General features: G+C 36.7%; 1 protein-coding gene across 1 annotated transcript; it reads left to right on the top strand.

The window, feature by feature from the left end:
* Nucleotides 1–1,884: 1,884 nt before the first annotated feature.
* nrbp2a (nuclear receptor binding protein 2a) lies at nt 1,885–24,607 on the top strand. Its single transcript, XM_059501682.1, has 18 exons — nt 1,885–2,401; nt 19,270–19,392; nt 19,569–19,670; nt 19,765–19,854; nt 19,970–20,010; nt 20,543–20,637; nt 20,754–20,777; nt 21,119–21,202; nt 21,408–21,463; nt 21,577–21,672; nt 21,769–21,901; nt 22,086–22,188; nt 22,280–22,330; nt 22,420–22,555; nt 22,990–23,043; nt 23,138–23,201; nt 23,314–23,369; nt 24,031–24,607. Exons 1-18 carry the CDS (start codon nt 2,282–2,284, stop codon nt 24,127–24,129), a joined length of 1,527 nt encoding a protein of 508 aa, XP_059357665.1. The 5' UTR covers nt 1,885–2,281; the 3' UTR covers nt 24,130–24,607.
* Nucleotides 24,608–25,382: the final 775 nt, after the last annotated feature.

Genomic DNA, 25,382 nt, shown 5'->3' on the forward strand with positions numbered 1-25,382 from the left:
GAATGTTCTTAACATAGATCTGCAATTTAACATAGTTACCTCACTGTTTCCTTTTAATAAAATTATGACATATCAAATTTATCACTACTACTCCTGAAACTGTGGGTGCTCATAACGTAATTACTTCATATAGAATAAAAATAATAATAAAATTAATAATATAAATAAGCTCATTCTCAGGCCAGGAACACTCAAAAACAGAGCAGATTGTTGTCATGCTTTTGCTAACATAAAAAAATAAAAATAAAAAAACACCTCCTGGAAATTCTTTTGTAAGCCCTGATGGACTGCAGGACACTCTGACTTGTGCCCTTCACTGTGTTTTGTGTCCAAGCAATGCAGAAGTTCGTGACACAGAAAACTGGTTTTGAAACAGTCAAGTTGGTTGTCTGTGACTCTTCTCAGGTTCTCCATATTCTAGTTTTCTCCAACACATCTTCAGAGCTGTATGTGACTAGTGTGGCTAGATGACTGTTTTATGATAGACATTTGAATTAATGAGTTCCATGAATGGATCTTTATTGTTTACTCTTAATTATTGTAAAGGACTTATTCCTGTTAGGGTGACAAAAACTACAGCTCGTACACGTGAACACACAACCAACACTAGTACCCATGTTAGATAAGCATGTGTTAAATATTAGTGTTTTATTAGATATTCATTTGTAACTACAAACCACAAACTACAAACTTGTTACCAGCAGGTGGCACAAAATATCCACTTACAGAAGACTGGACGTTATGAATTCTATTTACAAAAATAAACCGAGAACAGGCAGTCATTCTGGCAGGCATGAACTGACAGGAAAAAAGTTTTTCAGAGCCGTTACCCCAGGGAGAATTTAGTAGAAGTGCTTTTCTAAGAAACAGAATTGAAGATGATCTCAAAGAATATCTGATTCATGGTATCTGATTAATAATGTGGTTAATAGTGAGTATTTTCATATATGTTAATTAAAAACTACTATATTTATGTACTATATTTCTTTACAAAATAGAAGTAAATGCTATTTGGTTTGAAAAACTGGTAAATACCCTGATGAAAAAAAAACCTGCTAAAATCACCCTAAGCTGGTTGGTTGGTTTTAGCTGGTCATCTAGCCTGGTCTAACACTCTCAAAAAGGATGTTAAATTTTAACACATTTTTTGTGTTATCTATTTTAATACGTCAATTTGTGTACATAATTGACACAAATTGTGTAACTATAACACATTAGTGTGTAGAAATTAGTAGGAATAACACATTGGTTGTGTTAAAAGTAACAAAATGTGTTGTCCTTAACTAGAGGTGTGTTAAGAAACAGCTTTTGTGTTGTCTTAAACACATCCTTTTTAAGAGTGTAGTTGGTGAAAGCTGGTCAGCAGGCTGGTTTTAGAGGGGTTTTGGCCTCTTCCTTAGCTGGTCAGACTGGAACAACCAGCTAAAACCAGCTTGACCAGTCTGGCCAGATGGGGAGTCCAGCTAAAACCAGCTGCTTCCAGCTTAAAGTCCAGCCTACAAGTTTAGGCTGGGTTTAGCTGTTTTTCAGCTGGGTAATTATTAATTAAGTGTTTCTTAAGTCCCCAAATAGATTTTGAGGCCACTGTATGTGATCCGAGAAAGGGTATTAAGAGGATGGGGAAGGTTTTCACACATGCCTAAACCCTGTCACTCAATTTAAATACTAGTTGCAACACTCATGCAAGTCTTGACTTGATGAAGTCTAAGTTATTATAATATATAGGCTATTTTTAATAGACAAATCCCCCTTTGCATTGTGTAAATTACGACTGGGGATGAGTATGACATGCACTGAATTGTTTTATGACACAAGGCAGTAGATCACTGTGCATATTGTCTAAGCTTTACGGTAGCATTTTAAAAAGAGGAAATTCTGAACGCTCCAGCCAGTATGAAAAGCTGGACTGAGACGAAATGATGTCTGTAGGTCGGGCTCTTTAGTACACTCAGTATGTTTAGGGTGGACTACGACTGAGTGTCCAGAGACCCACGTCTCTCACGTACGAGACTGTCCGCTATCCGGAGCCTAACCGTTTTTCTGAGAATCCTTAAGGATGGGATTAAATTCACTATAGCACTGAATATTTTACGTCGCTTTAAAAACGCTTTTCGTATTTATAGGCTATGCGTCTGACGACTAAACTGTAAAACTTGAAATCGTGACCAGCGATATTCGTCAATGAAACACGTTTGGAGCTACAACGTTGCAGCAAGCCTCAGGGGGTCCTGCGTGCTCAGTTGGTCTTAAAGGAGCAGTCAAAGTAGCACGGGAGGGTAAAATGACCATGTCCGTTCCAGAGAACATATCGGGGCCCGGGGGGAAAGAGGAGGAGAGTGAAGATGAGAGTGAAATCTTGGAGGAAAGCCCCTGCGGCCGCTGGCAGAAGCGACGGGAACAGGTAACGTTACGTCTAGAGGCTAATGGGCACGTGAAGCATTGCTGTCATTTTTTTTGTAAAGACGACGACTGCATGAGATGAATGTGTATTTAACTGTTATTAAAACATTTAAAGGGCTCTGCAAATGCAAACGCATAGTATAGTGTGTTTGTGGGTATCTTCGCGATAAACCAGTCCTGTTGGTTTCTATCCACATGGAGAGTTTACAGTGATTTTCCGCGATAAAACTGTAGTATATCTGAAAAAGCAACACGTTAATCGATGCACATCTGCTCTAATAACTAGAATATGAGTTTTAATGACATTTAACAGCATTTCAAACGTGTTTAATGCAGTTTTCGTAAAATATTTAATGTAAACATTTTGACCCTCCCCCATGCACATGCATCCAAATACACACGCACACACATACAGCGCATGAGTATAAGTTGCTTTTTTTAACCAAAGGTTTATTCATATTCTTGTTTTATGAGATAAAAGGGGCGTGTTCGTGTCAGCCCACTCCTTGTGTTGAAGCAGTTAAGAGCTCGATTTTCTTTGAGATAAGTCACAGATACAGTATATCACAGATACAGCTTATCAGTATTGGCACACGTTCAGCATATCTATCTTACATGACACTGGAACCTTATAAACTTGTTTTTTAACCATACACACTACTCGTAGTGTTAACTGTGAAACACTTTTCGTATGTATATTAATGCTAATTAAATAACGCTTTAGCCAACCCCTCCCACCTAAAGTGTAAAACTTAATTGGTTGATTTTTACTTTTTAGAAGTATGCAAACCGATTGATTTCCAAGTAGCTTGTAAAGCAACTTATTTGACTCAAGTAAAGTGGACTAGTTATTGCATGTCTTTCTCTAAGGAAGTACTTATCAAGAAATGTTTTGATATTTTAAGTAATTTTTATGAGGACAGTTTGGTTATTTTTGTTTGACAACTTTTGGGTTTACTGTGTAACAGTAAATTAATTCAAACTTTTAAGATAAGCAAAAAAAAAAAAGCACAGCCAAACAAATAGTTTGAAATTCCTGTTTCTCAGAGGTCAAGGTTGAGTTTCAAGAGGGGGTGATTCATGTGTTCTTTTTCCATGACACTTGATTGTGAGAAGCAATAAAGATGCAAAATTGGATAAAAACAGTGGGGCAAAGTGGCTGGAGCACAAGCAATAATTTCCTTCTCGTGAATAGCCTGTAAGCAACAAGAATGTTATTAGTATGTGGCCTGCTCTCTTATTGCGTCAGTCTTGTTAAATGTTGCCAAAACACAGGCTAAGATGAGGACTGACTGCTTGTACAACAAGAGTGAAAGTTTTGTTTGCGGTGGTGTGGTGATGTTTTCTTTCCTCTATGACTCTGACATTTAAATGGAGAGACCTGGATCATGCGTCCCAGCTTCTGTTCTGCAGGTTGTTTCAGTGTGCACTCTGATTGTAAGAAGCTGTAATGTTGGGAGTTTTTTTGGGTAGTTGCAAAACACTTGCATTATTGTTGGTTTCGTCAGTTTTAACCTTGTGACATTAGGATTGCCTAAATAAAAAATTGAGAACTACCAAATGTTAATCAATGAAAAATAAAGACTTAATTTGCAGAAAGATTGTAGCACACCCCTTTGAAAATGGGCTCATTTTCCAACTCCCCTAGAGTTAAACAGATTAGTTTTACAGTTTTCGAATCCATTCAGCCGATCTCTGGGTCTGGCGGTAGTACTTTTAGCTTAGCTTAGCATAGATCATTGAATCTGATTAGACCGTTAGCTTCTCGCTCAAAAATGACCAAAGAGTTTCAATATTTTTCCTATTTAAAACTTGACTCTTCATTTTCAGGCTCTGTGTAACATCATTGTGCCTGCTGCAACCATGATACGGCAGCAAAGTTCCTTGATTGTTACGCCAGAATGAGAGTATAGTTCCTAGCCATATTGGCCTAGTAAATCACAAATTTTCATTTTCCGTCGAGTCTTAGTACACAATGTAACTACAAAAGAGTCAAGTTTTAAATAGGAAAAATATCGAAACTCTTTGGCCATTTTTGAGTGAGATGCTAACGGTCTAATCCGATTCAATGATCTATGCTAAACTAAGCTAAAATTGCTACCGTCAGACCCAGAGAGCGGCTGAATGGATTCAAAAATGTTAAAACTTAACTCAAGGGGAGTTGGAAAATGAGCCTATTTAGGTCTCTAATATCACATTTAAAATGAAATAAAATTGTGATTGCAATGTTATTGTTCTCCTGTGCTATTGCAGTTGTAGTAGACTATACTGTTATTTTTAAATATACAATTTTTAAAACTATATCTTAAGTGTTGTCATAGATATAGGCCTTGATGTGAGGCCCTTATGCTTCTGAGATGTTTCTGAAGACATGCATAACGTTTAGAATTCATATTTTGCTTTTAATAAACAATTTTAGCATCAAATTCCTTTTATTTTTTTATTTTTTTTAAATAAATAAAAAAATTAATTCCTTTGGGAAACCACCTCAGAGTTTTTGAGCAGATGTTTACCACGGTTCGTCCCCTAAACTTAATTTGCAGCAAGCACGTGTGTGTGAATGAGAAACTCGAAGTGAAAATGACTCAGATGGGTGAGCGATGTTTTCTTGCAGTAGTGTATTATTTTTCACATAGGAATGACACATACAGATAAGTGCTAATCAAACCATTGTTGGGTTCAATTCGCTTTTATTTTAACTTTCTTTTTATCAGTAATCTGTTGTGACATGTGAAGCAGCAGAAATGAATTGGCACATTTTCGAGTTTAGCTGTAACTGAGAAGGCAGAATAGAGTCATTATTGGAGCGATTTCTGCGATCACGGCCAGCTTGGCATAGCTCTTGAACACTTTTGTTATGTAACTGTTTTCCAACGTTTTGCTGTTTCTCAGAAGACTTAATAAACCTATTTGAACAATTTCATCAGAAGAATTAATGCATGATGGGAGATAAATAAGCAACATATACAGTTGTGCTGTTCTACTGGGTATCTGAATAGGCTGTGATTTGGCTGCAGATGACAGCACAGTTATTTTTTTAACAATAATAATTCCAAACAGACTGTTGCATAATGTGAGATTGAAAAATTAAACCATGCAATAATTAAATCCTTTTCCAAGGTTGTGCTGTATTACATATTACACAGTCAATGGAAAATTGATTGAAAGCGCTTTAAGACAGATAAGGTAAAAATCTCAGCAGATAGCAGGTTTCTTGTCTGAACTAAATGAGCCACATCTCAGAGACTAAAAAAAGCCCAGACATCATCACTTTTACAAAGGACATCAGTAAAGGAAAAGAATAATTACCCTGTGAGGAGGCTCAGTAGGACTAAAGTTCACCTAGTCTCTGTGTTTAATGAGCAATGCTAATTAAATGTTCTAACAGTTAGATCTGTGACTGTTAAATATTCCCAGAGGGAAGTGCTTTTCATGGCTGTGCCTGCATTTACAACCAGCTTAAAGGTACAGGCACCCTCATTGACACAAATCTGCATACACTTAGTCATTCTGCTCAGCATGCACCATGTAACACCTCTGTCTCAGTCTCCCTCCCTGTGTCTTTCTGTCTCTGACCCTCACACACCAAAAGGAATGATAAGACATAGTAGATGTGGTCTTTAAATTCATGTGGCCAGTGGATTAACCTTGCCAATCCACTGGTCTCATGATGCTGTTCTCGTGAACCTTGATTACTTTCCTGGATATTTCACTTACTTTGAGAAGGCAATGCAATAGGAAATTGCATAGTAGCATTTTGTTCCATCAATTTGCTTTGGCACTGTGGTTTTGCACTGATGGATAGTGACAAAAAAATTGCCAGAAGCCTCTTCTGATCTGTCTGAATGGTAAATTCAAATAATGAAATGCAACTAACCATATAACCATGCCTATTTAATAATATAAATCAGCTCGTTTTGTGTAGGTTGATGTGGGGAAAAAATAGCACTTTATAATGCTGTATATAATCATAATTATAAATTTTAGCATGTTCAAAATATATCTACACACACAAACACATAATACAATACATTATACAATTACATTTGAGTCTTGGAAAAAAAAAATCTAGTCTTGAAGCAAAACTTTTTTATTTTTATTTTTATTTTTTTGGGCCATGGCTAATATGAATGTATGTGATACAGATACTATCTATCATATAAACAATAATAGAAGCATTCAAAATAGAGATGCACTGATCGATTGGCCAGGGATTGGAATCGAAAGATTTTCTGCATGATCTGCCCTGATTGGTAATCAAAAAGATCTTCAGCCGATCCCTCTACATGCGGCTGTGAGCGCGAGCGCAGCCGTGACGTTCACAGCTCCATGCAAACATGTCGTTGGTGTGGAAGTTTTTTACTGTCTGTGAGTGAAGAAGACACAAAAGTAATTTTGCATTTTGCCAATACATATGCTAACAACATTTATTACCCACTTACTGCACTATTATTATTTGGAAGAGTACTGTACACTTCAGTTTTGTTCATTCATAGGATCTTTTGACAAGTAAAAAAGAGAAAAATCAATTTATGAAGTTGTTTTATAAAGCAACTAATTTTTTAGTTAATTGGTATTTCTTCTACTTTCCAGTCACAGAGCACTTTTATTTTTTGAGAGATGTTTAGTGAAAGAAAGATCCTGTCACTCTGGAAATTTTGAAAATACAAATTTTCTTTGAAGAAAAGTAAATTTTTGTTTATATATGCTTTCATTTATAGTTCTTAGAAAGAAAATCGGAATCTGCAAAAATCTGTGTCAGTTTCTAATTATTTATTATATAAATTATCAGTTTCTTATAACTATAGAATTACATTTGCTTTAATAAAAATTAACGAAAGTTTATAAAACTGAACGTAACTTTTTCAGAAACTATCAAAAATATGCCATTACAAAAGAAGAAAAACACAATGAAAATGAAAAAAAAAAAAATAACTCAGTCGCACAAATTTAACAGGCACTTCAAATATGCTTCATTCTTTGTTAATGTTTTTCAAAGATTCTTTTTCGCTAATCGTGGATTCTGAATTCATTGCCACAGATTTCGCTTACGCTTCACAGTTTTTCGTTTGGTGTTTTGACACAGACCTATCATGGGGGCGGGCTTAACAGTGATCTACTCTGATTGGATAGTGAGCTTTTGATGGACAGGTGCTCCCAGACCAGGAAGTACAAACGCCACTCAGTGGCGCGCATATTGGAAACCTCTCGCGGTGATTAAATCTGGTCTCTACCGCAAAAATTATTTTTCACAGACAAAGGGAAAGAAAATTCTTTTAAGCTCATACACAGGTTCTACCCTGTAAAGAAGTTTATACAAAGATTTAAATCTGACATTGATCTTACATGCTCTTTGTTCGAGTTCTGAAGAAACTATGGTAAACTTATTTTGGTCATGTCACTACACTCAGAAACTTTGGGTTGATTTTGAAGTGTTTGTCAAGTGTAAGATTTTGCCAGGCTTCTCAGTACATATGAAAAACATTATATTTGGGTATTATGACTCCGACTCCACAAACGAAAATATCAGTTTTGTTATTAATTTAATTTTTTTCCTAAGCAAATTTCATTCAGAAATGCAAATTCTCCAACTGTAAACCTGTCTTCTCTGTTTTCCTAAACGAAATGGAAAACTATTTGAATGTAATCTCAGTATCTACTCATAAAAAAAGCTATAAGGACTGTTAGAATTGCTCTGCCTTTGTTCTCCTTGTGTAATGTTGTTTAGATTTTGTCCCTTTTTAGTTCTATTTTATTCTTTGTTGTTGTTGGTGGGTTTTTTTTTGTGGTTGATATTATGTGATGCATGTTTATACTTTTGTATGTTTTTGTTCTCTGCATTAATAAAAAAAAAAAAAAAAGCTCTTGCGGTGATTTGTATGCAATACGTCGTGCCTTATATTACTAAATATGTAAATAATATTTGACCTTCGATCGTCTCAGTCTGTAAAGATGAGCTCTCAGGAGAGACACAGAGCGACGTCATCTTCCTTCTCCGCTTGTCCTTCAAGGCAGCTTGAAGTAAGCTTGTGTTACTGAAGTAACCAATAACATCGATACAAGTTTTTCATGTTACAGTGTGCAACAGTTTGTTGCGGGTTATTATTGTCATTCAGTAACACAAGCTTACTTCAAGCTGCCTTGAACAAGCGGAGGAGGAAGATGATGGCGCTCTGTGTCTCCCGAGAACTTATCTTTACAGACTGAGACGATCGAAGGTCAAATATTATTTACATATTAGTTAATATAAATCATCGCGAGAGCTTTCCAATATGCGCGCCGCTGAGTGGTGTCTGTACTTCCCGGTCAGAGAGCACCTGTCCATCAAAGGCTCACTATCCAATCAGAGTAGATCACTGTTAAGCCCGCCCCCACGAGAAGTTTGTGTCAAAACACCAAACGAAAAATTACGAAGCACTAGTGAAATCTTTGGCAATGCATTCAGAATCCACGATTAGTGAAAACGAATCTTTGAAAAACATTAACAAAGAATGAAGCATATTTGAAGTGCCTGTTAAATTTGTGCGACTTAATTTTTTTCATTTTCATTGTGTTTTCCTTCTTTTGTAATGACATATTTTTGATAGTTTCTGAAAAAGTTAGGTTCATTTTTATAAAGTTTCATTTTTATTGAAGCAAATGTAATTCCATATATAACATGCAGTATCTTAAGAACACTTTTTTGCATTGAGCTATTTTCAGTTATGTCCTCATACTGACAAATTCCACAAGCGTCTGTGAAAAATGCTACTTGCTTGAGGTCTTAAAGGTGAATAAGCCTTTAAGGGTAGTTTGCATTTTTCACTGTTATTCCACAAGTCTTTTGTCATTGTCTCTTGTCAAAGAAGTAAACCTTTCTTCTGGAGGCCCTCATAGCGAGACTAGAGGAAAAATTGCTCAGCAGAGCAACTTTTAAGAAAGCGAACAAAATGTTCCTGTGCATCTCGGGATTAGATGTGGAAATGATCTAGGTGAAGAAAAACTTTGGGTGCTGACCACTTTATTTCATGCAAACTTTCACATTTTGGATAACACTGCTATTATGATTCACATAACTCTTGATTTACAGATCAAACAGAAATCTGATGTTTTTAGCTTTTCCTCTTTGCTTTGTTTATGGCAGAGTGACAGCAGATTGTTGGTAAAGGCTAATTTCACCCCAAGCCCACTATTGCTCAAAGAATTCAACAAGCATAACACATAGCATAACAATCTAAATGGTATCATTTATATGTACTATTTAGTATAATTTACTGTTTTTACACCAAGGTGTTATGTGTTGGTATTTTCTGGCACAAAGTAAACTGTTTAGCAGTAGTGTAAATAGCTGCTGCCAATAGCTTCACCCATGCATTGGTGGCTACCGTTGCCAAATAATATCAAAGTAGTTCATTAACAGAAAATTATTTGAGGTAACTGTGTGCAAATATATAAGATTTTGATCATGCTGCCCACTCCTGGTGTGATTGTACTGGTATTATTATTATTAAAGGTGGTGGTAATGCATTTACACTAATTAACCCAGTGGAAAGGAACCGCAGATTTATTGGTATGTGAGAGAGAGAGGGGGAGAGAGAGAGGGGGAGAGAGAGAGAGAGAGAGAGAGAGAGTGTGCCTTGGCTAATGGCCAGTGTAAAGCAAAACCAGCGAGCGCCATCTGTCTCACTGCATTAAGCCATCCATATGGTATTCTCTCTCACTCTCATTGCATGTTCATTTGTCCAGATTCTAGGAAAGCAGTAATGTTGGTCTTCTTATTCTGACAACTGCTCATCTTTCTTTAACAGACTATATTATCAAGATGGCTTTCAAAGCCCCTCTCTGATTTGTGTTTGGCATTGGGCTCTAGAAGATCGTGCCAACTGCTAACCTCTTTCAAAGAACTCCAAGTCCCAGAAGACTGGCAGAGTTGGTTTCCTGTGACAGCCAGAGTGTTAGTGGTTGGTAGGATTTAGGAGAGGATTTAGAGTAATTCACTTCAATATTAAACAATGGTTTTTGTTGTTCTTTTGCCCATTAAAAAAAAAAACAAGAAAAGCCAATGTATAAATAATTGGCAAAAAAAAAAAAAAAATTCATTTTGATTGCACTTTTCCAAAGCATCACAGTGTTCAAAGTAGGGATGGGCGTTTTCCACAAATATCACATTCGAATATTTGAGCTCACAAAAAATGAATATTCGAATATTCGTTTATTTAAATTAAGTTTAATGAGTCAGACGTTATTTTTCAGCAACATTTGTTTTCGTCATTTTGAACAAGCTTACAATAAGCTTGAACATTACACATCGTGTTTTGTAGCTGAAAACCTTTAACAATGCGTGCAAACAAACAAAAGTACAGATTAAAAGCAAAAAAAAAAAAGTGTACAAAGAAAAAACGTAAAGCAGCCTGCAGCAATTAGGCTATTGTACAGAATGTAGCTTACACTTAACTTTTAAACTGTCAGCAAATCTTTTTTGCTTTTTTTTTCTATTGTTTCAAATGTTCTTGTTAAGAAATACGGGCATGTACATGATTGGGCACAGACATTGGCGGGACTCACAAATAACGGTGTGCTAAGCGAATACGTTTTGTGAAGCGCTTCGTGTTTTCGTTTCACCACCGAATGGGATCCTCATCTGGTGGAATACATGGCTCCAGAAAGAACTGTTCCCAGTCGTCTCGGCTGGACTCTCTGTAATCATCGCTGGAGAACTGGCTCAGCCTTTTCGGACGAGTGGGCATTGCATCTTCTTCATCGTGGCGACTGCATCCGCACCACTCGCATCAAGGAAAATGTTCTGATAATGTTCAAAAAAGTTTTTTTTCTTACTTCTCTCATGTTTTCATCGAGAAACCTGAGATGTTTGTGCCGAGGGTCTAGGGCAGACGCGAGAAGAGGAGTTTTCACTGCATTCTCCAAGTTCGCGGTGTTTATTCGTTGCTTGAGAGATGCTGCAACAATGTACTTGGATCACTTTCTGTGATTCTCCACGGCATATTTGAAGTACTAGAAGACCGCAGTTCTTTTAGGGGGCGTTCACATATCGCGACTTTTGCATGCTCAAGTTCGTTATTTCCAATGTAGGCGCGCGGTATGCGCGCTCATAATGGAAGCGACGCGGTCGCGATGCGCACGCGGTGCGACGCGGTCCCGTTTTTTCCAGGCGCATCCGAACAGCATCGAGTTAAAACATCTTAACATTCTGATTGCCGCAAGCGCACCGCAGGTCATGTGACAAGAACTAAACATTCAGCTTCATCCTTTCCTGTAACAACGTTGAAAGCTCAGCCAAGATGAAGGAACAGCTGATCATAGCTGTATATGGATTGCCATTTTGAAACAAATTTAGTAGCAGAGCTACTGAAAGCGATTTTTTTTGTGCTGCAAATCCATTTAACCTTTGCTGAAATTTCCGTCTTCATGGAGAGAACGCGTCGCTTCAGGAGCGCTTCTGCCCGAGCGCTTTGGAAAGGAGAAAGCAGCAAGCATAGCCTTTTCCACGCCTTATTAGGCGCGATATGTGAATGGCCCCTTAATCATTCATTAATTATTTTTTGCTTGCATACACCTTCAAATGTGCCGTGGAGAATCACAGAAAGTGACCAAATTAGGTTTTATTGTGAACTTTTTTTTTTCTTTTTTTTTTGCGAAATTCGAATATCATTTTTATTTATCGAATAATTAGAGCAGAACGAATATTCGAATGTTCGACTATCCGTGCACATCCCTAGTTAAAAGAATCTCTTGTTTTAGAGGTTTATTTTGTATACTCGTATATTATATTTTAATTATTTTAATCTGGAGTGGACAATAAAACGTTTGCTGAAGCATTTCTAGTTGATATTATCTTAGAAGGATAGTTGACCTGAAAATAAAAATGTTCTTATCCTGAACTTTTGTCGTTCCAAACCTGTATGGCTTGCTTTCTTCTACGTTATGCAAAAGAAGATACTTTGAATATGTTCAGGTCCAAACAGCATTGATTTGACCCCATTGGCTTATTGTATGGCCAAAAAAGATGGTTTTTTTTTTTGGTCAAAATATCTTCTCCTGTGTTCTGCTGCTGCAGAAGAAAGTCAGTAACAGTTTTGGAAGGATGTCGCAGATCCCCTGTTCAAGACCTCTGGTATAGAAATTGTTTTAAGACCTATTGTATTTCTAAGCTACAAGGTTTTCAGTATCACTATTTACTCTTTTGTGAATTCAGTGTAAAATTTAACTTTTTGTGTCACATTAGAAATCACAAATTTAATTCCATCTGTCTGTTTCAAATTCAGAACTGCATTTTATTTATTTATTTTTTTGCTTTGAATTACCGTATTAGATTCACTATTTCCCTCAGCAGTTGGTCTGGTTAATTGTGCAAGAGTAATCTTCCTTGCTTCTTCAGTCAGTCGAGACAATGCATCTATTCAGAGATTTTAATTGAGACATTTGATGACAATGATAGGTTGTATGAACTTATCAGTGTCATGTGTTATACTGTAGAATTAGCTTTTGATGACAGCTTGAGTATCTCAGCTCACTCATGCTCTGAGAATCCCAAATGAATCTCATGTGACTGACTAGCAGTAACTAGACCAGAACTGTCAGATTTCACAGATACAAGATTTAGCTAGAATTTCATCCAGCATTCAGCTTTCGTCCATAATGTATGATTTATAAGATGACAATTTTTACACAGTTTCCATGGTCCTGGAAATATCAAATTGTGTTCAAATAATAGATTTTTTTAAATTAATAACATCTTTAAAAGCCTTTGGAAAAAAATAATAGAAATCTGAATGTACATTTTGAAGTTTTGTTCCACTAAAAAATGTATTAATTTATAAGCTATTTATAATTTTTGATTTGTAAGTGAATGTTTTTTTAAGTTTGCTTGACCTTGATATTTCATCATGTACTTCTAAAGAGCTGGCATTGAGCAGATATTCGAGCAGCTATTGACCAGGAATTTTTCATACATATAGCCTAAAGATTACACTGTGCCACTGTGTGTGTGTGTGTGTGTGTGTGTGTGTGTGTGTGCATGTTTTATTTAAAGGTGTCATAGAATGCAAAAATCACTTTTATAAGGTGTTTGAACACAGTTGTGTGGCCACAGTGTGTGAAAACCAACAGCCCATAATGGTAAAAATCCACTCACTCATTGTTTTATATTCCCAATAAATCATAAACTCTCCAGATTTCTTACTGCTATGACGTCATACTTGGGGAACCCCGCCCATTTGTGACGCACCTGCCCTATTAGCATATAAACAGCCCCTGATGGGGCGGTCACACTGCACTATTCGTTCCATTGACTTCCATTCATAGGCATGCGAATGCGTCAGACCAGAAACGCAAGCTCGTGCGAAAAAATGTGCATTTCGCTGCGTTCCAAAGTTCAAGTTTGGTGAACTCTGACCTGCAAATTCTCGTCACGTGAAGATGTGGGACCAGTAGAAGATCGATACCTCACGCGTGACCTCTCTGTACAGAAATTCAAAAATGAAGGAAGCTGTAGCGCAGCGTCCTATTTTATATAATACATATTTAAAAGATTATAAAAATAAAATATAAAAGAAGCTGCATGGTTCGCAGTGTCAGTGGAAACAGGAACATATGGTACATTTGAATGAGGACATGTTTTATAATTTTTTATTGCTTAGGGTGTATATTTATATAGAGAGAGATACAGAGAGTACAATATAATAAGACGCTTTCGACGCCGTCGCAAAAGACACAGTACAATCCATGTTGTGATAATTGAGCAGAAACCGTTTTATCTTGCTCCCGCCCTTTTATCTTTTATCTTTCTCTGTAAGGCTAATGTTGCTAAAGCTACTGTTGTCTACCTTTTTTCACTAATGCTGCCTTCACATGCTACCAGAATGATCATAAATAGCAATGTGGTAGTTAAAAATTGCATTTGGAAGCAATGTGAGGTCAGTAACACGGTCACCACTAGTTAAACCGTAACACTGGTGGTATGTCCGCGAGCATGAGCTCCTGAATCTCTGCACTCATCTGAAAAGGGAGATGGGGGCACCAGCTCATTTTCATTTAAAGGGGACAAAAACAAAAACAGCGTGTTTTGGCTCACACCCTGAAAGTGGCAATTTCAACAAGCTATAAAAAATTATTTGTGGGGTATTTTGAGATAAAACTTTACATACACACTCTGGCAACATCAGAAAACTATTTAAAATATTGTATCAATGCATTCTATGGCACTTTTAAGCATTTTTCTTTTATTTATTTTTTCAGAACGTCACAAGATATTTGTGATTTACACATATATACACACATTTATGTCACTCTTGTAAACGGCTCTCCATTCACTTATCACTAGGACTGAAATTAAGTTTACTTTTTTTTTTTAAGACAAGATTGTGTCTGATAATGGTGATTGTTGTATTCAGGTTGATCCTTCAACTATTCAAAGAGTTAGGTATAAACTACTTGTTTATCTTATCGAAGCTAGATCGTTTTGGTTTGGTTGCTGCAGGTGTTTCTCTCTTGGAACAGCGCTGGAAAATACCGGTTCTCCCAACTTTGCGCAGGAAGCTATTTAGAGGAAGAAAAAGAACCGCTAGAAGAGGAGAAAAAAGCTTTCAGTCCGTTCACACCATGGCTTCCCACATCTCCATCATCACAATGCAGGGCATTCATGAGTCGTCAGTATGGTGACTAACACTCTTTTGCGTGGACATCACATCATGGTTTTATTCTATAATGCTCTTTGTTTATATTCCTCTTATCGTCCTTCACTCTGCTTCTCTTTTTACTAATTCATATGATTTCGCCACCTGCTACATATTGCACTGTTCTTTGTTTATGATCCTTCCAAGTCCATCAGCATTGATCCTTCATTGCATTAACCTCTCATTCAAAGTCAGATCTCTCAAATCTTTAAATGCAGCAGACTTCGATCCTACAAGCCTGCTGTGGCAGTCCCTCACTTCAAAAGTGTCAGTCATATTCAAACCCAGTGGTGCACTTGACCTGATGTAGCTTTTAAAATGTTCCGGTTTATATAAAAAAAAAAAATGGTTCATTAGTCACCACTGGCCTGAATTTGGGCTTCTGGTGCACAGAACAATACTATGTTCTGCCAATCACAAACAGCAACTGAGCACATATTTACAAAAGAGCGCCACTGTAGACCTGCCTTAGACTCCTTAAATTCCTGGCTTACATTTCATCCTCCAACTTTCACAAACACACCTACTTTGCTCGGTTTACCCAACAGCAGAGCTATTCATCTCTTAATGCTGATTTTGCCAACTCTTTATTTCATACGTGAATGCAAGATAAAAGGTTGAGTGCTTTGGGAGAGAGATGCCCTGAGGCAAGAGCTGAAAATACAACACCTCTGTCAGCACTCTTTCTTTGGGAAAAGTTACACAATTGAGCTTGAGCTTTTAGAGAATGCAATGAAATCTTGATGAGTGTGACACTTTACTCATAGGATTGTCATGTTGAGCACTCCTTTTGAGTATCTGCCAAGTGTGTCAATCTCAGGAAGGTCAAACTGATAACAGATTTAGGCACGTTTCCTGAAGACCTGTGGGTTTTTTGCTTGTCCTGTGTTTGTGATTTAGTTCATCCAGACTATTTCTATTTTCCACTAGCTTGATGGTAAATCGTTTTTAATCCAGGATTAATGCAACTCTGTGTTACCTGTTCATATTTAACACTGGGTTAGCTAGTAATACTGGTAAGACTTTCAAAATATTTCACAATGTACATTGATAAACGGTGAATAATTGTGTTAATTGGTCAGACAAGTGTAAAAGTGGGCTGGGTATTAATACAGATTTCAAAATTTATTTAGATTCATTAACTCTTGAGCAGTGGTTTTTAAGGGCAGCCCTATTTTTATTTATTTTTTTAAATTGACGCGATGCAAACTGTATATATATATATATATATATATATATATATATATATATATATATATATATATATACATACTATTTATGTCTGTGGAATGACTTTAAATAATAATTACGGTAAGCCATTTCTAAAAATGTCTGACACCTCATAAATTGATAGCATGAAACACTCTGCAGATTGAAGTGCCTTGTTTTTCATTTCCATAGATGAAAAACAGATGGAAATATCAGCATTTCTGCTCATCTTAGGCAACTCCTAATTCTTTTAAAGAACTTTACCACAAGAATGCTGAGCAACACGTTTGTATCTCTTTCCTGTAATTTCATGTCATGTCATGTGTTCATCTCCACCTCCAGACCCCTAAGTAGGGTGCCTTGAGGCTGTACTGGTGGTCTTGAATGACACTGGCAGTTTAGCTCACAAGGGTTGATTGTTTTTACATCTGGAATTGGGTCTCTATCCAGCTAAGTGTGTGTTACACAAACTATTTTGTTCCAACATCACAGCAAAGTACACACACAAGTTTCTCCTGTATGTCAGTTAAAACTGTTGCTTCAGGTCACCATTCTCCATCACAAAAGATAGCCACCCCATAGAGATCGGCTAAGACTTTTAGTTGTGTCTGAGGGGCCCAGAAGGCATCTAGGGTTAGCATGCTGAAATCAAGCATCATTCGTGATGATAACTGTATATCTGGAAAGCTTTTCCTGCATATAAAGTGCAGATTGATCCAGGTATGCATGCCAGTCCATTCACATTTTCTCTATGTTCATCCTCAGAGATGTTTGATAGAATGTATAAGGGAAAATTAAGCATGCACAGTTAGGTTTCCAGAAATGAAAGCAGTTCCACAGTAGAAGAACTTATTAGATTTCATACATTTTGCAGGAAGAGGCAATACCCCTGGAAGTGTATCTGTGACAGACGCAGGATAGGGGATAAAAGGGCAGGAAATGAAGATTGTAATGTTTGTTTTGATTGGCAAAGCTGCTGTGTGGGTTTATGTCAGAACGGATTTCGAAGCACTGTGTGTGAGATGATATCGGCTGGTTTTATGGGCACAGTGTTCCCTGTTATTTGGTATTTAAGAGTTTCTAACAACTTATTCTCCAAACATTCTTTACAAACAACCACTCAAGAGGGACCAGAAACCAAGAACTAAACACCACAGCTACATTATATTGACAGCAGCTTACTTCATTCGACATGATGCATATCAATGGGCTTTTTTATCCACAAGATGTTTTAGGACTCTTAAGTGGACCACACTTATTTTATTTCACTTAAAATAACCAGTATATTCAAAAGTATTGTGGTGCAGAACTGAAAATCCATTATTTTGTAACTGGTTCTGAATAAAATTAAAAAAAAAAACACTTTTAAATGATGTAGTCTTAAAATAGCATTACAGTTTTAGTTATGTTCTTATGTCAACAACCATGGTTACATATAGTTTGAACAAGGTCATTGAGGTACAATATTAGCCAGGCTCAGCTGCCTGAGATCAAACATCATTTGGAGACACCGGCTGGTTAGAAGGACACCGTCTAGTTTTCAGAGGAAATGGAACATTTTTTATTTGTATTCAAAGACATTCCTTGTCTGTCTGTGTGGCATCTAGGGAATTAATTAACTCCAAATGTAACTGTACATGCTTTTAGTGTCCTTGTGTTCGCTGACTTGCATAACCAAGCTTTGCTCTGCTCAGCCATTATTAGTAAAATTTGTCATAAAAGTTGTTTAACTGTTGTCCTGAGGTTGATTTTTATATCAGTCAGTCCTTTTTATTGGTATATTCCATCCCAAAATGAAAATGTTGTGATTATTCACTTACCCTCATGTCGTTCCAAACCCGTAAAAGCTTTGTTCATCTTTGGAACACAATTTATGATATTTTGGATGAAAACCGGGTCCCATAGACTGCCAAGTTACACTGTCAAGTTCCAGAAAAGTATGAAAGACATCGTCAGAATAGTCCATCTGCCATCAGTGGTTCAATCGTAATGTTATGAAGCGACGAGAATACTTTTTGTAAGCGTAAGAGTGATAAATGACAACATTTTTCTTTTGGGGTGGAGTATGGCTTTAATGGCCACTAATATTTAACCTCTGAGCCTGGGACACACTGGCAATTGACAGTCAGTGTAAAAATATCAAAACAAATACCTTCATAGAATTAGACTTTGGGATATTATAATTAATCATGCACATTTACTACTTGACTTGATACTGTTTAGCCTAGTAAACTTTACCGACATTGAAACCTTGTTCTGCTTTTATTTTATTATGCTTGAATGCCCTGACCAATTAAAAACCTCTTTGTTTGAAGCATAAGAAACAGTATTATCAGTTTATAGACATATATTTCTGAATCTGAGATAAAGTGAAATCCAAGGCCTTTTAGAAGGCAGCTGCATCTCAGCGTGACTAGAACATGTTGTGTCTGTCTCCAAAACACATAGCTTCAGTTCACCAATCAGCGGGAGGGGAGCAAATTCAGCCTATAAATATAGAAAATAAAAATCTGAAAACATTGGGCCTGGGTTTGTTTTCTTTAAAACAGTTGTGATAATAAAATGACTGGTTCTTTCCAAAAAAAAAAAAAGGTGGAGACTTAAAGTGTTTGGTGAGCTAAAAGTGTCTGTCTTTCGAGCTTTATTTACAGCATTGCAAAAAAAAAAAATACAGACAAGAGTGTACAGGCCATTCAAAGTCTGTGTTGTCACGCTTGCTCTGAACAGCCCAAACCGCAATTGTGCATTATGGGAGAGTTGTGGAGCAAGGGGGCGGAGAAGAGGGGGGTGACCTTCTTCTCCTTCACAGAAATACTAATTTCCTGTACTAACAATACTAAGAAGTGGATACTAAAATATCACTGTTAAAAAGTTGTGCAATGAGAAGTAAATATTGCAGATATCACAGACTAAATGGTACTTTGTATGTGTCTGGAGGGCTAAACTCACTTTCCATGCTTTCTTCTTTCTTCCTTTTTTCTGGTTTAAGGTCAGTCAGGGAAATGTCCCAGGCATTGAGAGTGCATACTTGGCCATGGACACTGAAGAGGGGGTGGAGGTGGTGTGGAACGAAGTGCAGTTTTCAGACAAGAAGGTTTTCAAATCCTTTGAGGTAGGACCATGCTTGTTTCCGACATCAGTGTTATGGGTGGGATACTTAGTATGCTGCACCACAAACATCTGTGAAATGTTACTGTATTGGCATCATGTCATCGTGCTGGAATGGTGGTGACAGAAAGGACGCTTGAAATGTGAAACCAAGAGTGGATGTACTTTTTGTTAATACAGGAGCGGATAAGGGAGATGTTTGAGAACCTGATGCAGGTGGAGCATCCGAACATTGTGAAGTTTCACAAGTACTGGTTGGACATGAGAGAGAGCAGAGCGAGGGTGAGACACGAGAAGCGTGGTAGAAATGAACGCCTCTTGTGAACTTTAACCTAAATTCGGACATTCACGTTTTCTTTCATTTCGTGCCACACAGGTGATTTTTATCACTGAATATATGTCATCTGGAAGTCTAAAGCAGTTTTTGAAGAAGACCAAGAAAAACCACAAAACCATGAATGTGAAGGTGAGATGTTTAACAGCCATTGAAAACCTGTATGCAGAAAAGTTAGAGAACAATGCCACCTTTTGGGAGAAAGATGACAAAATCATAACACACTGGTGCTACCTTTATGTCTCAGGCATGGAAGCGTTGGTGCACACAGATACTCTCTGCACTCAGGTAGGACATTGAGGATTTCATATCATCTGTACTCAATTGAAAATGTCCAGTTAAAGCTGAAATGTGTTAGTAAAAAATAAATAAATATTATATACAGAGGCAGCTACAAGTCAGTAAACACTGTTGCTCATTGCCGTTGTCAAAACATTGCTTTGTTTGTTTGAGCGTCTTGACCATCCCAGCATAGCAACACCGATTCAACCAATGGCGTGAGTTTTGGGGTGGGGCTGTCTATTTGTTTGGCCAATGACAGACAAAGGGGGGTGTTTGGGGAAAAAAGTTTGAGACATGTTTGCAGTTATATTTTATGACACCAGAAGTTACACATTTTATCCTTAAAGCTAGAAGTTTTTTTCTCTTAATTTATGGAAAATGTTACTAGTTTAAACTTTTTTTTCTTGTGTAAATATTTTTTTTTAATACATAAATTGTTTTTAAATGTTTATTTGTATGGAATTTCTTTTTAACTTTCAGTGTGTTTGAAGGATGCTTTGAGTACAAGTACTGATGTTGTTCTCATTTCTGCCTTTAGTTACTTGCATTCATGTGATCCACCCATTATCCACGGTAACCTGACCTGTGACACAATCTTTATCCAGCACAATGGCCTCATAAAGATCGGCTCAGGTTTGACAGCCTCTTAATCCTTGTATTGTAGGTTTAACTCGAAACAATTTGATGTTTGATAATTTTTTACATAAAATATGTTTTTAGAAAAGTTAAGTCTCTTCTTTCTTTTGCAGTTTGGCACAGGCTGTTTGTCAATGGTAAGTCCATTCTGAGCTCTCTATCCCATGTGCACAGGAATTTGGTTATGTTGTCAGAAAGAAAACACAGACCATACCTAGACTTTCTTTTCCTTCCTTCCTTAAACAATGCTTTGCGTATATTGGCCCGAAATCCTGGCAGTTATGTAATGTATTGTAACATTTATTTTTGACTTTACCAATCTAAGACATAAATAAAGAAAATAAGGCCCACTTCCCCCTTTAGGGTATTTATCTTGGACCCTAGCCCATGTGCTGGAGATCTTGTATGTTTACTGGCAATGATTTTTCCATTCAAATAATGTTATAAATGGAGTTTGAATGCTGTGTGTTTTCCTTAGTGTTTGCTGAGGCGATTCATGGCAATGTGCATCAACATCGAGATGAAGTGCGGAACCAGCATTTCTTTGCTCCAGAGTATGGCAGTGAGTCTGATATTATCATCTTTCTCAATCTGAAAAAAAATTCAGAAATCTAGAAAATATCTTGAATCTTTTTTATTTAAACCTAGGAGTTATTTTTATTATTATTATTTTTTTGAGCAAAGAAAAGTTTTTTTGCTTTATAATTTGTTATATACAAGAAAAATGCAAAAATTTCTTGAAATTTCTTCGTTTTCCTTTTCTGAAGTGGCTGGAGATGACTACGCCATTGATATATTTTCATTTGGCATCTGTGCCTTAGAGGTTTGAAAATTATTTTATCGGTCTAACTAAACAAAAATGGTAAATTATAATAATTCCAAAAAAACAACATTTTAAGTATGACTTTTCCTTTTGTTTTCCTTACTCACCATTAGATGGCAGTACTAGAAATTCAGGCCAATGGAGACAACGCCGTTTCTAAAGAGGCCATTGATCATGCCGGACATTCACTTGAGGACCCTCTCATGAGGGTAAAAGACATTGAGCGTATATTTATAACCAATACAGCTCTGTTACATTTTTATTTTTTATTTTTAATCTATTGCCTTCATCGTTTACACGGACAGGAATTTATCCAGTCGTGTGTGCTCACAGAAGCCAAGACGAGACCTACAGCTCATGACCTGCTGTTCCACAGAGTGTTATTTGAGGTCCACTCCTTAAAACTGCTTGCTGCGCACTGCTTTATCAATAACCAGTGTAAGTGGCACATGGAAAACACTGTTCCTCCCTTCCCACTCCTCAGAGTCAAAACACTTTAATTTTGATCTTAGACATGACAGAAATATTATTTATGGCCCATTTAAGCTAAGGGAAATTATTGCTCCTTCACATTTCCATTTCTCTTTAGTTTATGTCTTAAACTTATTTAAATTTTTTCCAGATCTCCTTCCTGAGAATTGTGTGGAAGAGAAAACAAAATCTTTTGACCCTAACGGCGTCATGGCAGAGATTAATCACCGTGACCGACCTGGAGTCCATCTAAAGTGAGTTTCTCAAACTAAATAGGAAGTTTCTGATTCTCTTCTCTGATTGTTTCCCACTTTCCTCTGACGTCCTTCTCATTATTTTTTCAAGGTACTCTCATGTTTCTCCTCTGGAGCTGGACAAATTCCTTGAGGATGTGAAGTGAGTCACAGAGCTGTCACATCAGCTGATCTTAGATTTTTTGAGTCCATGCTTGAGCATTTGAAACATTTCTTCTTCTGCATGAACAGGAACGGCATATATCCCCTCATGAACTTTGCTTCCCAGCGACCGCATCCTATCCCCCGCGCACTTTCTTTGTCACAGGAACAGATGGAGACTGTGAAGACCCCAACCCCAGAACCACAGGAGACTGAAACCAGAAAGGTTAGAATAAGATTTGTGTTCGAAACAACAGTATTGAGAGTTACTAATCCCAAGTAGTGATGCTATGCCTCAAACAAAGCTTTGGGAAAGACTTATTCAAGTGCGCCAATCAATTTGTTCACACGGTTTGTGTAAATAAACAATGCACAGATTCACAATTCATTATAAACTCTGCATAGTTGTTTTTGAACAAAATATTAGTTGTCTAACAAATGTTGCAGACTGATGGAAAGTGTGTGCAGATCTGATACTGATGTCTTGTTTAAATGTTTCCCAGATATGGTGATTAATGTATCTCATCCATGTACAAGCAGTATTTTACTTACTTTTTTAATAATCCATGACACTCTATCCTCTTAAAAACCTGTTGTATTTGATTTGTGTAACAGAAAAGAGGCATTAAATAACCAAATCCTCAAATCATTTTCATACAGGTTGTCCAGATCCACTGTAATTTGGAAGCAAATGAGGAAGGCACAAGGAGTCATGTGAGTTACGTTTTTTTGGCATGTAGTTCAGCTTGGCTTCTTCACATAAAAAGCTGTGGACATTGTGCATCATCTATCCTTTGTTTCTCTGTAGCTCTCTCTCTTTTTAAAAATGGATGACCGGCTTCACCGGCAGCTTAGCTGTGATGTTTTGCCATGTAAGTCCATTTTAAAACATTCAAATGTGTTCTTGTTCCATTTATTTTTTGAGATTTAAAAATGAGAATATATGAGATGTTTGTAAAAGTAAATAAACTTTTTTTTTTTCAGCTGACACCCCCAAAGATTTGGCTAGTGAGTTGGTTCACCATGCTTTCATCAGTGAGGTAAGCACAAGATCTTCTAACCATCAGGCTGCTTCATGCCTTTTAGTCGAATTTGAGAAGATAAGAGCTAGGTGATAATATAGTTCACATTTTGCGATCATATAAACATTCAAGCAGTTGAAATTTCTTATATAGTATATATCACTTTATGTGAGTGTACTTTATGTATGTAGGTAAGGTTAGATGTATTATCCAACTTTAATATATCACAAAGCAATAATATAATTTACAATATTTTGCAATAGTATAAAAAAAATCAAGCAGTTGATTGTTATGTATTATTTTACATGAGTATACTGAATGTATGTGAGTAAAGTTGATATAATTATAGTACTTGTAAGTTGGAGTTATTTATTTGTGCAGTGAAAACCACATGAAACCTGTAATTAAAGGTTTTTTTTTTTTTTTTTGCAATTTATGTGTTGGGGCATATCACCCAACCTTAGCAGTTTAACTGTGAAATCAATAGAATGCAAATAATTACATAAAAAACATTGTACGTAATACATCTTTAGTTCTCTAGTGCAAGCCAAGGAAACTGTGGCAAGGAATGAAAAACTTTGATGTTACCAATTCTTGTTTAGTATTTTCTGTCTAAACCCTTCAGATGAACTGAATAGCTTTGTTTCATGTGTGATTATCTTGTTTTTGTGTCATGCAGGAAGACTGCGAGAAGTTGGCATGTTTTCTTGAGGATGCATTATGTAAGCACTGGTCAGGGACATCCACCTCCCCTACTGCCATGGCTGTTATGTACTAAGCCTAGCTGGCCCCAGAATAGACCGAAAGAGATTGACGACAGGGCCAAAGCTTGAGAAAAAGAGATGAAGAGAGATCCAGAAGAGGGAAATGAGTCCAAAAGCGCAACATTTACATCATGAAGGTCATGACAAGATGGCTTCAGAATAAGTGATGGGCCTGGGGAGAAGAGCTTGCACCATACTGCATTGTATCTGCACAAACTCCGATGAGCTCAAACTGTTAAATTTGATCTTGACGGTCGAATTACTGCTATCATCTCACCATGACGATTTTTTTATGAGTTCAAAGGATTTTTAATTACATCCCTCCATTGTGCCTATATGGCATAATCCATCCTCATCTCGCAAAGGACAAAATCTCAGACAGACAGTTTTGTTCCAGATAAATGTTATTTATTATTTTAAAGATTTAATAGCTTGTCTTGGTATAAATGTTTAAAAGTTCAAGCAAGGAAATGCATTAAACCGTTAAACCGATTCTGCATTTCTAAATGATCTTATTCTGTATGCTTTAAAAAGCTGAGGTTGAGTAAACGAATGTGCGGTACTATGACAAAAGTGCTCTTTACACATATTATACTAATATATTTGTAAAAAAAAATTCAGACTTTAAACTTCATTTCTTGCTCTTAATATTACATTTGTAATCTTAATCTTTGAATTTTTTCAGTTTAAGATTTAAGTAATTTTACCGCTCCAGCGGTTAATAAACAGAACTGCGTGCGACTTGCGAAAGAACATTGTTGCCGGAGCTACTTTTCTCTGTTTATGTTTATGGCAAATCACGCAGGTAATGGGCTACTCCTCAGCCGTACCTACCCAAACCAGTCTAAATAGTCAGAATATAAACGTAATGATTCAGGACAAGCCAAAAATGGACTCATGGTATACTCTGTTATTATTTACATTTTGAACACAAATGCTTTTTTTTCATGAAGATGGTAACTTTGCAGATTTTTGTAAACAGTGGCAGTAGCGCTATTCTTAAAGGGATCCTCCCCCAAAATGAAAATGTTATCATTAATCACTTACCGCCATGTCGTTCCAAACCCGTCAAAACTTCGTTAATCTTCAGAACACAATTTAAGATATTTTGGATGAAAACCAGGAGGCTTGTGACTGTCACATAGACTGCAACGTAAAATACACTGTCAAAAATTATGAAAAGCATCATCAGAATAGTCAATCTGTCATCGATGAATCGATAAATATCGCACAATATTTAATGCGCATCTTGTCAGTAATGCCGGTT

This window comes from Carassius carassius, chromosome 20 (assembly GCF_963082965.1).
Source record: "Carassius carassius chromosome 20, fCarCar2.1, whole genome shotgun sequence".
Lineage (NCBI taxonomy): Eukaryota > Metazoa > Chordata > Actinopteri > Cypriniformes > Cyprinidae > Carassius > Carassius carassius.

What these genes read in the sequence shown, in the direction of transcription:
- nrbp2a (XM_059501682.1), top strand. Translation starts at nt 2,282, where the DNA reads ATGACCATGTCCGTTCCAGAGAACATATCGGGGCCCGGGGGGAAAGAG. An exon ending in ACAAAACCATGAATGTGAAG is followed by an intron (nt 19,855 to 19,969) that starts GTGAGATGTTTA and finishes TTTATGTCTCAG; the next exon opens with GCATGGAAGCGTTGGTGCAC. An exon ending in AGGAAGGCACAAGGAGTCAT is followed by an intron (nt 23,044 to 23,137) that starts GTGAGTTACGTT and finishes GTTTCTCTGTAG; the next exon opens with CTCTCTCTCTTTTTAAAAAT.